The sequence below is a fragment of the Solanum lycopersicum genome, chromosome 2, assembly GCF_036512215.1.
Source record: "Solanum lycopersicum chromosome 2, SLM_r2.1".
Classification (NCBI taxonomy): domain Eukaryota; kingdom Viridiplantae; phylum Streptophyta; class Magnoliopsida; order Solanales; family Solanaceae; genus Solanum; species Solanum lycopersicum.
The window spans coordinates 25,716,536-25,728,739 of record NC_090801.1 but is presented as its reverse complement, the minus strand read 5'-3'; the positions used below and the strand labels follow the sequence as shown (position 1 = coordinate 25,728,739).

The following is a 12,204-nucleotide window of genomic DNA, read 5'->3' as shown; positions in this document are numbered from 1 at the left end:
TCCGAGGGAAAGGATACTTCTTCTTGATTGCGACCTTATTGAGTTCGCGATAATCAATACACATTCTTAAGGACCCATCCTTTTTCTTCACAAACAAAACCGGAGCACCACATGGAGAAATACGAGGTCTTATAAAGCATTTCTCTAGTAAATCCTTGAGTTGTGACTTCAACTCTTTCAATTCGGCCAAACTCATCCAGTAAGGAGGATATGAAATGGTATTTTTATCCGGTAGCAAATCAATACCAAAATCAATTTCCCGTTTGGGAGGAATATCGGGAAGGTCATTAGGAAAGACCTCCGGAAATTCTCTCACTACGGGGACTGACTCAATGGAAGGAATTTTAGAGTCTAGATCTTGGACTCTTACAATATGGTATAGACAACCTTTGGAGATCATTTTGTATGCTGACAAGAGATGACATGACCTCTAGAAATAGATTTTTCCCCCTTCCACTCTCATAAGGGTTCATTTGGAAAGTAAAACTTCACCACCCTTGTTTTACAATAAATAGAAGCAAAGTAAGCATGCAACCAATCCATACCCAATATAACATCAAAATCAAACATATCAAGTTCTATTAGTTCAACATAAGAAACTCTATTGGGCAACATTATAGGACAATTTCCATACACATTTTTTGCAACATCCGACTCTCCCACTGGAGTAGACACTATAAAAGGTTCATGCAAAATATCGGGTAAAATATCAAACTTAATTTCTATTAGAGGAGTAACAAAGGATAAAGTAGCACCAGGATCAAGTAAGGCATATACATCAATAGAGAAAACTTTCAACATACCGATCACCACGTCGGAAGAAGTCTCTTGCTCACCCTAGAGCGAAGAGCATAGAAGTGGTTCTTCTTTGGAGTCTAATTAGAACCACTTGCTTGAGCTTGACCACTACCCTTGTGTTGAACCCTCACATTAGGGAAATCCCTAACCTTATGCGCAATTTTACCAAAACAAAAATAGTTGTCCGTCCCCTTAAGGCAATCACCGTAGTGCTTCTTGCCACATTTTCCACAAGTTCGTTTATCGGTTGGTGAATTATAAACTTTTATCTTCTTAAACTTAGGGTTAGACACCCTATTACCACTAGACTTAGAGAACTTGGAAGAAACTTGACTTGAAACCCGCTTCTTAAACCTAGACTTGTCTTGTATCTCAATCCTATTCTTTGAAGAACCTCCTTCAAACGATCTTTCCCTCTTGGAATCTCTACTGTTCCTCTTATCTCTTTTCTCTTCCACATGCTTGGCATGCACCATAAGACGAGAAATTTTCATGTTGTCATGTAACATAGGCGAATGACACTCCTCTTGCAAATCATCTGACACCCACATCACAAAGAGGCTCGTTTCATCTTTAGGATCGGAAATCAATGAAGGAGTATATTTCGACAATTTAGTGTATTTCAAAGAGTATTCATGAACACTCATACCTCCTTGGTGAAGGTTGATGAAATCCGCAACTTTAGCTTCCCTCATCTCCCTAGAAAAGAACCAATTAAAAAATCTTTCTTAAAGATCTCCCAAGTCAACGGACCATCCCTCAATGGCCTATTATCCCTCCATTGCACAAACCATGCTTGATCCATGTCCTTGAGTTGATAAGTAGCCAACCCGGCCTTCTCACTTGTGGACAACCCCATAGCCAAGAGTATCTTATAGACTTTATTGATGAATTCTTGGGGGTCTTCCTCAACCTTAGACCCGTAGAAGGTAGGAGGGTTCATTTGAGTGAAGTCCCTTAGACTGGAAGCCATAGTAGTAACTTGTTAATGAGGACGGGGTACAACCTCCCGATTGTCTTAGGTCGTCATAGCTTGGGCTTGAATAGTGGAGGATTGAGCCAAATGGATGAGGGAAGCCCTTATATGTCCATCTGTTAAGGGTGGAGGTTGACCAGAGCTTGTTCCATATTAGCATCTTCTTCAAGTGAAGGAACTTGATCACCATGGGGAGGAGCTCCCACATTAGCAATTTCCTCTTCAAGTCAGAGTGCTCATTCTTCCTATAATCACAACAATAGGATTAGATGCAAAAGCACACCATAAGTATACTCTAATGGCACGATATAAGATTTCTAAGAAAATGAGAGTTTCCTAGGCATCATGTAGGTTCCTATCCATAAGTGTGGCGCGCTTCACAATTATGAACACGAACATACACAGACGTGGTTGAGAGAGATATTAATTATAAGATAATTCAACTTTATGCTCTAATACCAAGTTTTTCACATTCGGGTTTACCCCCTAGATGTAACTGGTGTCGTCGTCCTCTTTGAGGACTAAGACTAGCCTCTTATCTTACTTATTCATAAGTCAAATTTGGCGGAAATTTGAAAACTTTTATCACTTCTACTTGGAGGTCATCTACATACATATGATAAATATATATCGAGTACACATAGACCCTTCGTATAGGAAGTTTACATAGTCTTCTACTTTTATTAAACATATATGTATATAAGATAGAACTTAGTCTTAAGGATTGTCTCATCTCATACCATCTAAATGATCATAGAAATTTGGGCATAGCCCTACATCAATGTAAAGAAGCGACATATAAGCTTATACAAATTGTACTCAAATGAAAATTGAATAAACATAAGTATCTTAGAAAAAAATCAACTCCATAAGGTAGATATGGTCATCGCCCTACGAAAGTGAGGACCTACCCGCTTGGATGGTAGAGAATATCCAAGTCTTCTTCAAGTCGTCTAGAATGAGCCTTCTATGACCAGAACCTAAAATGCTGGGGGGAAAGGAAGAGGGTTTAGTATGTCACTTGTACTAAGTATGAGACAATATGCACATATACTTATAAAATACACTAAGAAAAGGGCATTTCTTAAATTATGTAATTTTCTATGAAAAAACCCTTATGAACATTCAACAAGACCATTCCAATTAACATTTCACATTTATTAAGCCATAGGCATGTTTATCACAATACTACAACATCAAGTCTAGTTATATCAATATTTCATACCATGTAAGTAGATACATATATAAATAACTCCATCATAAAGTCATATCTCACAACAACTATGAATAAGAGTACACTCCAGTATAACAAAGCAAGACCATTACCCATGAACCCCTATCGAGTCAACAAGTGCAATGACCAACCAAAGCCCCATAACCTTACTCAATCAAGTAACCCAAAAAGAATCATGACTAACATCTTACAACACATAACATGAAATTTAGATAAACATTTCATCTTACTATAACAATGTAAACCAACACATACTCATAAGTGACCTAATCAACATATAGTATAAACAATGTGCAAGTTCATCATATACATATCATATATCATCATAATCATAAAGATACATAAGAACATCCTCCTAAGACTCCCCTCAAGGATAACTAGTGCAATGCTTATTTAGAGTCCCATACCCCTACCTAGATTAAGCTAGACCCCTTAGGTTATCCTAGTTAGAGTTCAATCCTTTCATTCACTTTACTTTTTGGGAACATCTTTCCCTAACCGACATAGACCACATGAGCTAATGTGGAATCCATTGTCATAAAAACCTACACCAAAGGAAGGTGGACTACTTGCCAAGGTAGTACCAAAACATCAAAACATTGCAACTACGTGGATCCACTAGCTAGTATTCCTATGGGGGGGAACATAGTTCAAGAACTAGGAGATATAGTTGGTACTCTCTTTATGCTCCATGCATTGTAGTCTCCAGTACCAAGAGTACTTTGGTGCCTATGTGGGAAGGGAGACTCCTCACTCTAGTTCACTTGGTGCTAAGCTAGAGTCCCTTTATTGAAATGTCTTTAGGTCTTTTATTATCAATCATAGCTTAGTTTAGGTCATAGGATCTAGCCCTTGTATAATCATCATCATCAATATGTCAATAAGAATCGCATGAGTATAAGTCCTTTCATTAAAATTCATATAAGTGAGGTTAGCACATTAGCATTTCATATCATAATAAGGCACATTGATAGTCATCAGCATCCTTACAATGCATACACCTTAATCAACCTCACAACATAGTCAAGATATTTCAATTAAACATCATACTATCCTATCAATCGTAATACAAGGCTTACTCCAATATAACATCATGACTTAATAGTTAATCATCATGGTCTTACCATAAACCCTCAATTCAATCCAATCTAGATGTACAACTTCATACTTCCAAGTCTCCATCATAGTTAATCATCAAGGTCTTACCATAAACCCTCAATTAAATCCAATTTAGATGTACAACTTCATATTTCCATAATCAACATGATAGCAAGGCTAGGAGAATCACTACATCACAATTTAATACTAGATCATAGCTTAAGATAGACACTTAGGTTAATTCGATTCCTAACCTAGATTATCATATCAAGAACTAGCATGAAAGAGTACAATACACTAAAAAAATTTCATGATTAATGTAACAAAATCAATTAATAGCAATTCAACCAATAACCAAGTCAATTGAATCAATTTCAACCTAATTCATGTCAATATCAAACCTAGGATTAAGGGTCACCATCTAAAAACTAAACTAAATCATCAAGATATACCATAATTAAGTTAGAATACATGTTAATTTATTCATATTATCCAATATAAAACATAAACAAATCAATTCATAACCCTATTTTTGAGATTGAGAAGAACCCAATTTTTTAAAATATTTTTGAAGGAACCCTTTGAGAAAAGAGGTCTCTAAGGAGAATTAGATCTCCTACCTTAACGTATGATGAATATTTTAGGTTGAAATAGTCCCTTTAAAGTTTCCAAATCATTCCCCTAGCTAGTCTTCAATGGTGTCTTCCAATAGAGAGAGAAAGAAGAGAGAAGGAAAAGGATTTGTTTTGTAAGTTGTGTTTAATCTAACGAGGGTTGAGGTCTTTATATGGGGGTTAATTAACTTAATAGACTCCCTTAAATCCCTAATTAACCACCTAATCCCTTAACTAATTAAATAAAAATGAAGTTAATATGTGCAGGAAAATTGCAGGCCCATCGACGAAATCACGATCAACGGGTCGTTGGTCCATCGACGGACAGGCCTCCGCCCATGCTGCACAATCATCGTTTTGGTCAGAGACTTGTTTAGGAGAGGTCTCATACATTTTGGATAAGTTTTAGTCAACCTTTAGCATTGACGCCCCATCGATCCACGTACAAGCCGCAGTTTGCCCTCTCGTGGTTGCATACTGCCCAGACAGTGTTGCCTCCTACGTGCTAGGGTCCTACTCAAGGGACCTTTGTTGGTCCTTGGGGAGTAATACCCGGAAGTTTCTACCACAAATCATCTTAATCACCTACTAACTACTATTCCACCAGTTTTCATGGATTTTTCACTTCTAAAAGCTTGCCAAATAGGCTTAGGCAGGCTAGTACCTCCTAGAACTAATTTTCGAACGTCTTGGACGTTCTTGGACGTTTTGATTCCTAAACTTCTCAAATGACCTATATTCACTAAAATAGGTGCTAAAATAGTGTTTAAACTTCATATAACCTATTTTAAGCTTTAAGACTCATCTTGAATTTTCAAAGTGTTACAGTAACAATGACATAAGGAGCTAAGTAACATCAACACATTACTTTAAGAACTTTATGACACGATTGACTTCAAATAACAAAGAGGAGGATTCACCAAACTTGCTTTTGTAAAGACCATTTTTATACCAGCACATGGGAGAATAATCGCACAAGTATAGAATAGTTAACATATAATGAAGTAATTATAGTCACTAAGGAGAGGGAGAAATATTGTTAGCTATTTGGAGATAGTACGCAGCCACTATGTGTCCTTTACTAGGAATATCACTTAAGAGATTCACTTTATTGATATTAATCATCAAGTATCAGATTTCATGCCAAGGAATATGGAATCGAATAGCCTTACATACCTTATCCTCTGACCTATATAACTATCACGATTTAGCTTCCCCTTTTTGGTTTTAATCTACAATTTAAGTCATGACAAACTAAAATTAGCAGATATCACACCGTGAGCCACAGAAAACAGTGTATAACTTTGACAAATAATGAGTTCATACAACTCTTAACATAGTGCGTATCACCACACTCTCATTCTGTGTCTGACACATACATCATATATCCTTTTCCAAGATTAACCAAGTTACATTAAAAACAATTCACATAAAACAACCTCAGTTATTCTTTATTATACAACCAATTATTGAACTCCATCACCCCCTTGAGTTCTTCATGACAGCACACCCCTAATTCCTCACTCAAAATCATACATAATGAGTACAAAATGGAGTAATTACCTTACCTCAATTTTTGCAACTTCTCCTTTTAACTTGAATTCGTCTAAAACTTCAACTTTCATTCACACTTAAACCAAAGAAAGAAGAAAAAGTATCTTAATAACAAAGGAAGTAAGTAGTAGCTTCTAGAAATATTCTATTTTTGTACTTATACTTAAACATGAATAACATGTTTTCCTAATCATCCATGGAGAATTAAGTTAAATACATGTGTTTTCACTTACCTTGGTTTGCAGATATGAGGGTTTCTTCAAAAACCCTAGAAGTTTTCAAGGCTGCTGGTTTAAGCTTTAAGAGAAAAGAGAGAGAGCTGAAGTTAATTCCTTTTTTTATATGTTAAAATGGGTGAAAAGATCAGATCATATTTGATTTATATGGAGCTTTACTGACTACAAAAATATCCTTTAGAACCTCCTCAATTTTTGGTCCATTTTCAGCCAATAATTGGTCAGGTAGGTGATGTACCTGCTTATGTACATCAAGCAACTCAAAATGTCAAACTATGTGATGAACCTACTTGCTTTTACTTGGGCCTCAACTGTAATGGGCCTTGGAAGATTGGTTGTTGGGCTTACTTTCATATTTTATTTTCTTTTAATAGGTTTGGGCTTTAAGTTGAGCCCATTAATATAGGCCTAAATCTGATCCATCGAACTTGGGCTCTTTAACTTTATCCATATAACTCAAGTAGGTGATGCAACTGGTAGCTTAATTTATCCAAGCAAGAATCTCAATTATTTTATTCCATTTTCTGAACATTAATTTCTTTTTCTTCAACTTAGAACTTAACTTTCAACTTTAAGCTCAATTACCACCTTACTATCTCTAGTTTAAATATTTCCGTTGGAGTTAACTTACAGTACACATGCTGAAACATGCAAGACATTACATCACTTTCCCGGATAGTTTAAATCAACACTAATAATATAAGGAACATGGTCCCTCACCTATACTGTAAAGCCAGTATCACAAGAATACAACAAGTATATGCGTAATACGGGCTGTTACAGAGAATAAGAAATTGATTGATACTAACTACTACTATTAGGAGGGGACGGGATGATGTTATGACCTTATCTCTCCCACTAAAATATCTACTCTATTTCTCGACTTTCATACCTTTTTATATATTTAGTGTTATTTCTTAGTAATATGTAGTTGAGCTATGTCTAACCAAATCACCTCTCCTCGATTATTTTTCAATCTACCTCTACCTCTTATACTTCATGTTGCGCGGTTTCTTATTAGAGCGTACACACACCTCCTCTTTGCATGTCTGCAACATCTCCGTCTTGCTTTTTTCATCTTGTTTTGCACGAGAGTCATTATCACTTTGTCCCTTGTAACTTCGTTTCTAATCATAACTCTCCTAATATGTCTACACATTCATATGAGTATTATATATATATATATATATATATATATATATATATATCACACATGCATACATATATATATTGAGATTTGTAAATATTTTTACTTTTGCCTAACCCATCAGCAACCACCTAAAGTTGGCATCAATTTCACTTGGACACCTCAAGTAGGACTTATTCATTTTAAACACCTTAACTAGGGGAACGTTGTGTCATATTGATACGTTTTGGTAATCAGCCAAATATATAAGATGTGTGTATTACACTTTCCGAAGATATGTCAAAGTAGAGAATTAAATAATGGCACGTAACATATATATTTAAAAAAAATATTTTAAAAAAATATTATGAATAAAAGCCCATTTTAAAACTACTTAATTAGTTAATTACTTTAAAAATTACCTTTTAATAAAGAAGAAAAAAGGGGGGAAATAAAATCTACAATACTTTTATTTTTCTCTTCCACCATTTCCACATCTCCTCCTCCTATAACCACTATTACTTTGATGTCTTCTTCTTCAAGTTTGAAAATTATCACTACTATCATCTTTTTTTTTTTCAAATATCTATAACCAAATTGGGTCATAAGTAAATACCCATAATTTAACTAACATACTATTACCATTTCTTCAATCCTTAAATTTATCTTCTTCTTTTTTTCTTCTATAACCTTCACTATTGGAACTGCTCATTTTGAAAGTTTCAAAGTACCCAAAAAAATTTATCCATGATAAAATCATATCTATTTATGAATTTACTTGAAATGGGTTCATCAAAATAGAAAAGGTAAAAACTTTGAGAAGTCGAAAATTAATATTTCAAAAATAGAATCTGAAAAAAATTAACTCAAATAAAGGGAGGTGAAAATAGACTAACAAAAATCTGAAGGATTCAGCAAACTTTCCGGCAATGAAACTAAGAAAAAAATTAGGCGGAAAAATTTGATGTTATAAAGAAGATATATGCTCTAGACATATTTTTTTATCCTTTCTTAAATTATTTTTGTTGATATATATAATTGATTTAATTTTCCACGTTAAGAAATGACAAAGAGAGGAGAAAGTTGAATATATAACGGTGGCAAAGTGGTTTTATATGGTGCAGGAAATGTGGGAAGGAGAGAGAAGGAAGAAAAAGAGATAAAAAAGTTTTAAAACCATAAAATTATGTCTTTCACACACTCAAAGTAGTGTAAGAAACATAATATGTCAACTCAAAAGAAATTGTCTAAATGACATAATAGGATCCTACTTAAAGTTTCTAAAATAAGCATCGTCTAGTTGAGGTGCCTATATAAAAATTGCTGTCAATTTTAGAGGGTCATCAATGGGTTTGGTTTTATACTTTATTACGCTGTCAATTTTAGAGGGTCATCAATGGGTTTGGTTTTATACTTTATTACGTAGACAAGTGATCTTCAAAAAGGCATGTTTCTTTTTTCGCTAGGTGCGGTACTTTGATGGTGATAAGGTTTACCATTATATAATAACATTATATATTAATGATTAAGCGGAAAATTAGCTTAAAGTAAGCAAATATATCTATTTCATAGTGGCGGCTTAGATCATTCGTTGCTAAAATACTATCAAATCTTTTTTCCTTTGTCTGTTTTAACCTAAACTTATATAAGAAAAAAATACTATCCTAGCAAATTGAATTTTAACACAAAATAATAAAATATTTCTTCGGCTTATCTTGAAAGAATGTGTTTCCCCTGGGTCTAGACACAAATTTTGAGAATCGAATTATCAGATGAAATCAACTTTTTTCCTAATTTGATATTTGGGAGTAAGAATTACAATAAAGGCTGGACATAGAATATCAAAATTAAAGACGGATTATTGAGCCTAATTAATTTGCTTGATAAGTTCGTATTTGATAATTCAATTTTTGATATGGCGTTTGGAAGTAAAATTTTAGAATTACGATACTTGTGTTTGAGTTTGGTATAAGAAATTAGAATCATATGATACTAGTTATTTTTTCGAATATCAAATTATTTATTTAATGAAACCCATATATAAAGTTCATAACTCACTAAGCACAAGTTCAAAGAGAAAGTTAGATACTAAACATAAGCAGCCCAAATACATGTCTTTAAGTTGTGTCAATTTAGTTTTCTTGATGGCCTCTTACTTGTTAATACTCTTTTATACAATTTAGTTTTCTTGATGGCCTTTTACTTGTTAATACTCTTTTATATTATGCATCCATATAGAAAAATAGAAACGATTTCAATAATAATGTTAAATTTGCAATACAATCAACTACAAGTTCAATACAGTCGCCGAATATCATACCAAACCAAAGTTTGATTTATTGATTACCGAATTATCGAACCAAAATTCAAAATTTTAATATTTGATATCTACTTTTAACTAGAAATTACTGAATTCGAAATTTAGAAATCCCAAATCGAATACTAACACCCACCCCTAGTTACGATATTCAATTTGTGTTTGGTATGAGACATTATAGTCCAATTTGATATTTTATATTTTGTGAATGATTATTTACTTAAGGCCTGTTTGGAAAGCCACTTGGGAATTGGAATTAGTGCAATTATCAGCCTAGTAATTACACTGTCTAGTAATTATACAGACCGGTTTTAATTACACATGTTCTCTTTGGATGCACGCAATCATAAAATATAATAAATTTTAAAAACTAAAATTAATTACTTAAAATTTATACTAAACAAATGAAAAACTTTATAAATGGAATTAAATTTAATATTTTATATATATTATTGTATTAACTTCAATTCATCATGATTTAATCATTAAAAATATTTTTAAAAAGAACTCATGGCGAGATTGGAAGATCGGAAACTTGATCATAAGATTTCTTTGAAAAACATTGAGAATGGCTCTCTAGATGAAAAGATAACTAGAGATGAAGATCACCATACCTTTGTCTAGTTGAAAACCTCTTAAACATGATGATTCATCCATGGAAAACCCAGCTTGAATTTGTTCTTGAGCTTCACCAACAATGGTGGTTTCTAAAGAGAGTATTTTTGGAGGGAAATGTTTCAATCTTGTTAGAGGATTCTAGAATGGGGTGATCACGTTTTTGATGACTTATATTCACCAAAAAATAGTGACATAAATCTACTATAGTCAGGAGGGACGTGGGGTGAATTTCCCATTCACCCCTTTAATTGGCAGCAGACATGCGCAGGAGGCAGTCGTGCGATGGATGGGCCTTAACGGGGCGTTAAAGCCACGACTGGCCATCACAGGCCTCCGTCGTTGGCTACAGTGGCTGACCAAGGTTCCTCTGTTCATCCTTGGATAAGTCCCTCATGACGGGACCCTTTGACGGGCCATCACAGCCATGGCTGGCCGTTGACTGCTCCGTCGCCAGGATCTGCCTGAGACAGCCTGCACACTGGTTTTGGGTCCTTCTTTTGAGGCCTCTTGTGGGGCCTTTTAGAAGTCGTACTCGGACGTTTCCAACGTGATTACAAACCTTAACAAGTTATAGACCTACCACATATATTTCATCCAAAACAAACACCTATTAGATGTCCAAACAGCCTTGGCCCCAACATGACATACGATGAACGTCTTGGGGCTATCTTTCGAACGTCTTGGACGTTCTTGGGCGTTTGACCTCCAAACTTCACGAAACGTAGTATAACACAATAAAACATCATTTTAAAACCATTTTAAAGACTTATTAGACTCATATCATAAAGATTTAGGCATACAAAGACACATGAGGCACATAAGCAACTAGTCGTCAAGGTCTTGGTCGTCCCTTGACGTTCAACTTCCAAATCAATTCAAACTTTTCACACTGCCTCTAAACCATATAATAAGATATTTTAGAACATTAGAACATCATTAAACACCCACAAACACATAGAACCACATATTAGGCATCTAGGTGACTTAGTCGTCGAACGTCTTAGGCGTCCCTCAACGTTTGACTTCCAATACCTCTAATATTTTAGCTACCACCTATATACTATATTTTAAGCGTATTTAGGACATTATAACTTTATGAAAAACATGTTAGGCTCTAGACACTTTATCTCATTTTCGGGATCTTACAGATAATACGAGAATTTTACATAGAATCACGTAAAGTAATGTTGAGAATAAGAAGAAAATGAAATATAATAATATAAAATAAAAAAAATGTAGTTTTATAAATTTTAGAATAATAAGAATAAAAAAGAACCTAAAATAATAGAAGTAAAAATTTAAAACAAAAAAATTAAAATTAAAAAAAAATTAAGTGGTAATTACATCACGTAATTACCATCAATTCACAACCTCTGCATGCAAATTGTAGAGTGTAATCCTGCCAATTACACTAATTACCTACTGACCAAGTAATTATTTGTTCTTCCAAATAGGACAAGACATTATAATTACACCAAATACATTAAATCCTATTGCCAAAATGTCATTCCAAACAGGCCCTTAATGAAGGTCATATATCAATAGGTTCATTAGTCATTAATGCAAGTCAAAAATGAAAGTTAAAGACTTAAATAAACAATTCAAATATATGCCTTTCAATGGTGTCAATTGT

At 34.1% G+C, this 12,204-nt stretch overlaps 1 protein-coding gene and 1 long non-coding RNA gene across 3 annotated transcripts; both read right to left on the bottom strand.

Moving 5' to 3' along the window:
* Positions 1-875: 875 nt before the first annotated feature.
* LOC138341959 (uncharacterized) lies at positions 876-1,771 on the bottom strand. The gene is made up of 2 exons (XM_069294141.1): positions 1,590-1,771; positions 876-1,497 (listed from the first exon to the last, which is right to left on the bottom strand). Exons 1-2 carry the CDS (start codon positions 1,769-1,771, stop codon positions 876-878), a joined length of 804 nt encoding a protein of 267 aa, XP_069150242.1.
* A 714-nt stretch (positions 1,772-2,485) lies between these two features.
* LOC112940590 (uncharacterized) lies at positions 2,486-10,678 on the bottom strand. 2 transcript variants are annotated; one of them, XR_003244932.2, is made up of 5 exons: positions 10,568-10,678; positions 6,508-6,571; positions 6,289-6,350; positions 5,897-5,952; positions 2,486-2,762 (listed from the first exon to the last, which is right to left on the bottom strand). It is a non-coding gene; the product is annotated as an uncharacterized lncRNA (long non-coding RNA). The 2 variants fall into 2 exon arrangements; XR_011215128.1 differs by lacking the exon at positions 10,568-10,678 and having other exon boundaries at positions 6,508-6,625.
* Between the last annotated feature and the right edge of the window lie 1,526 nt (positions 10,679-12,204).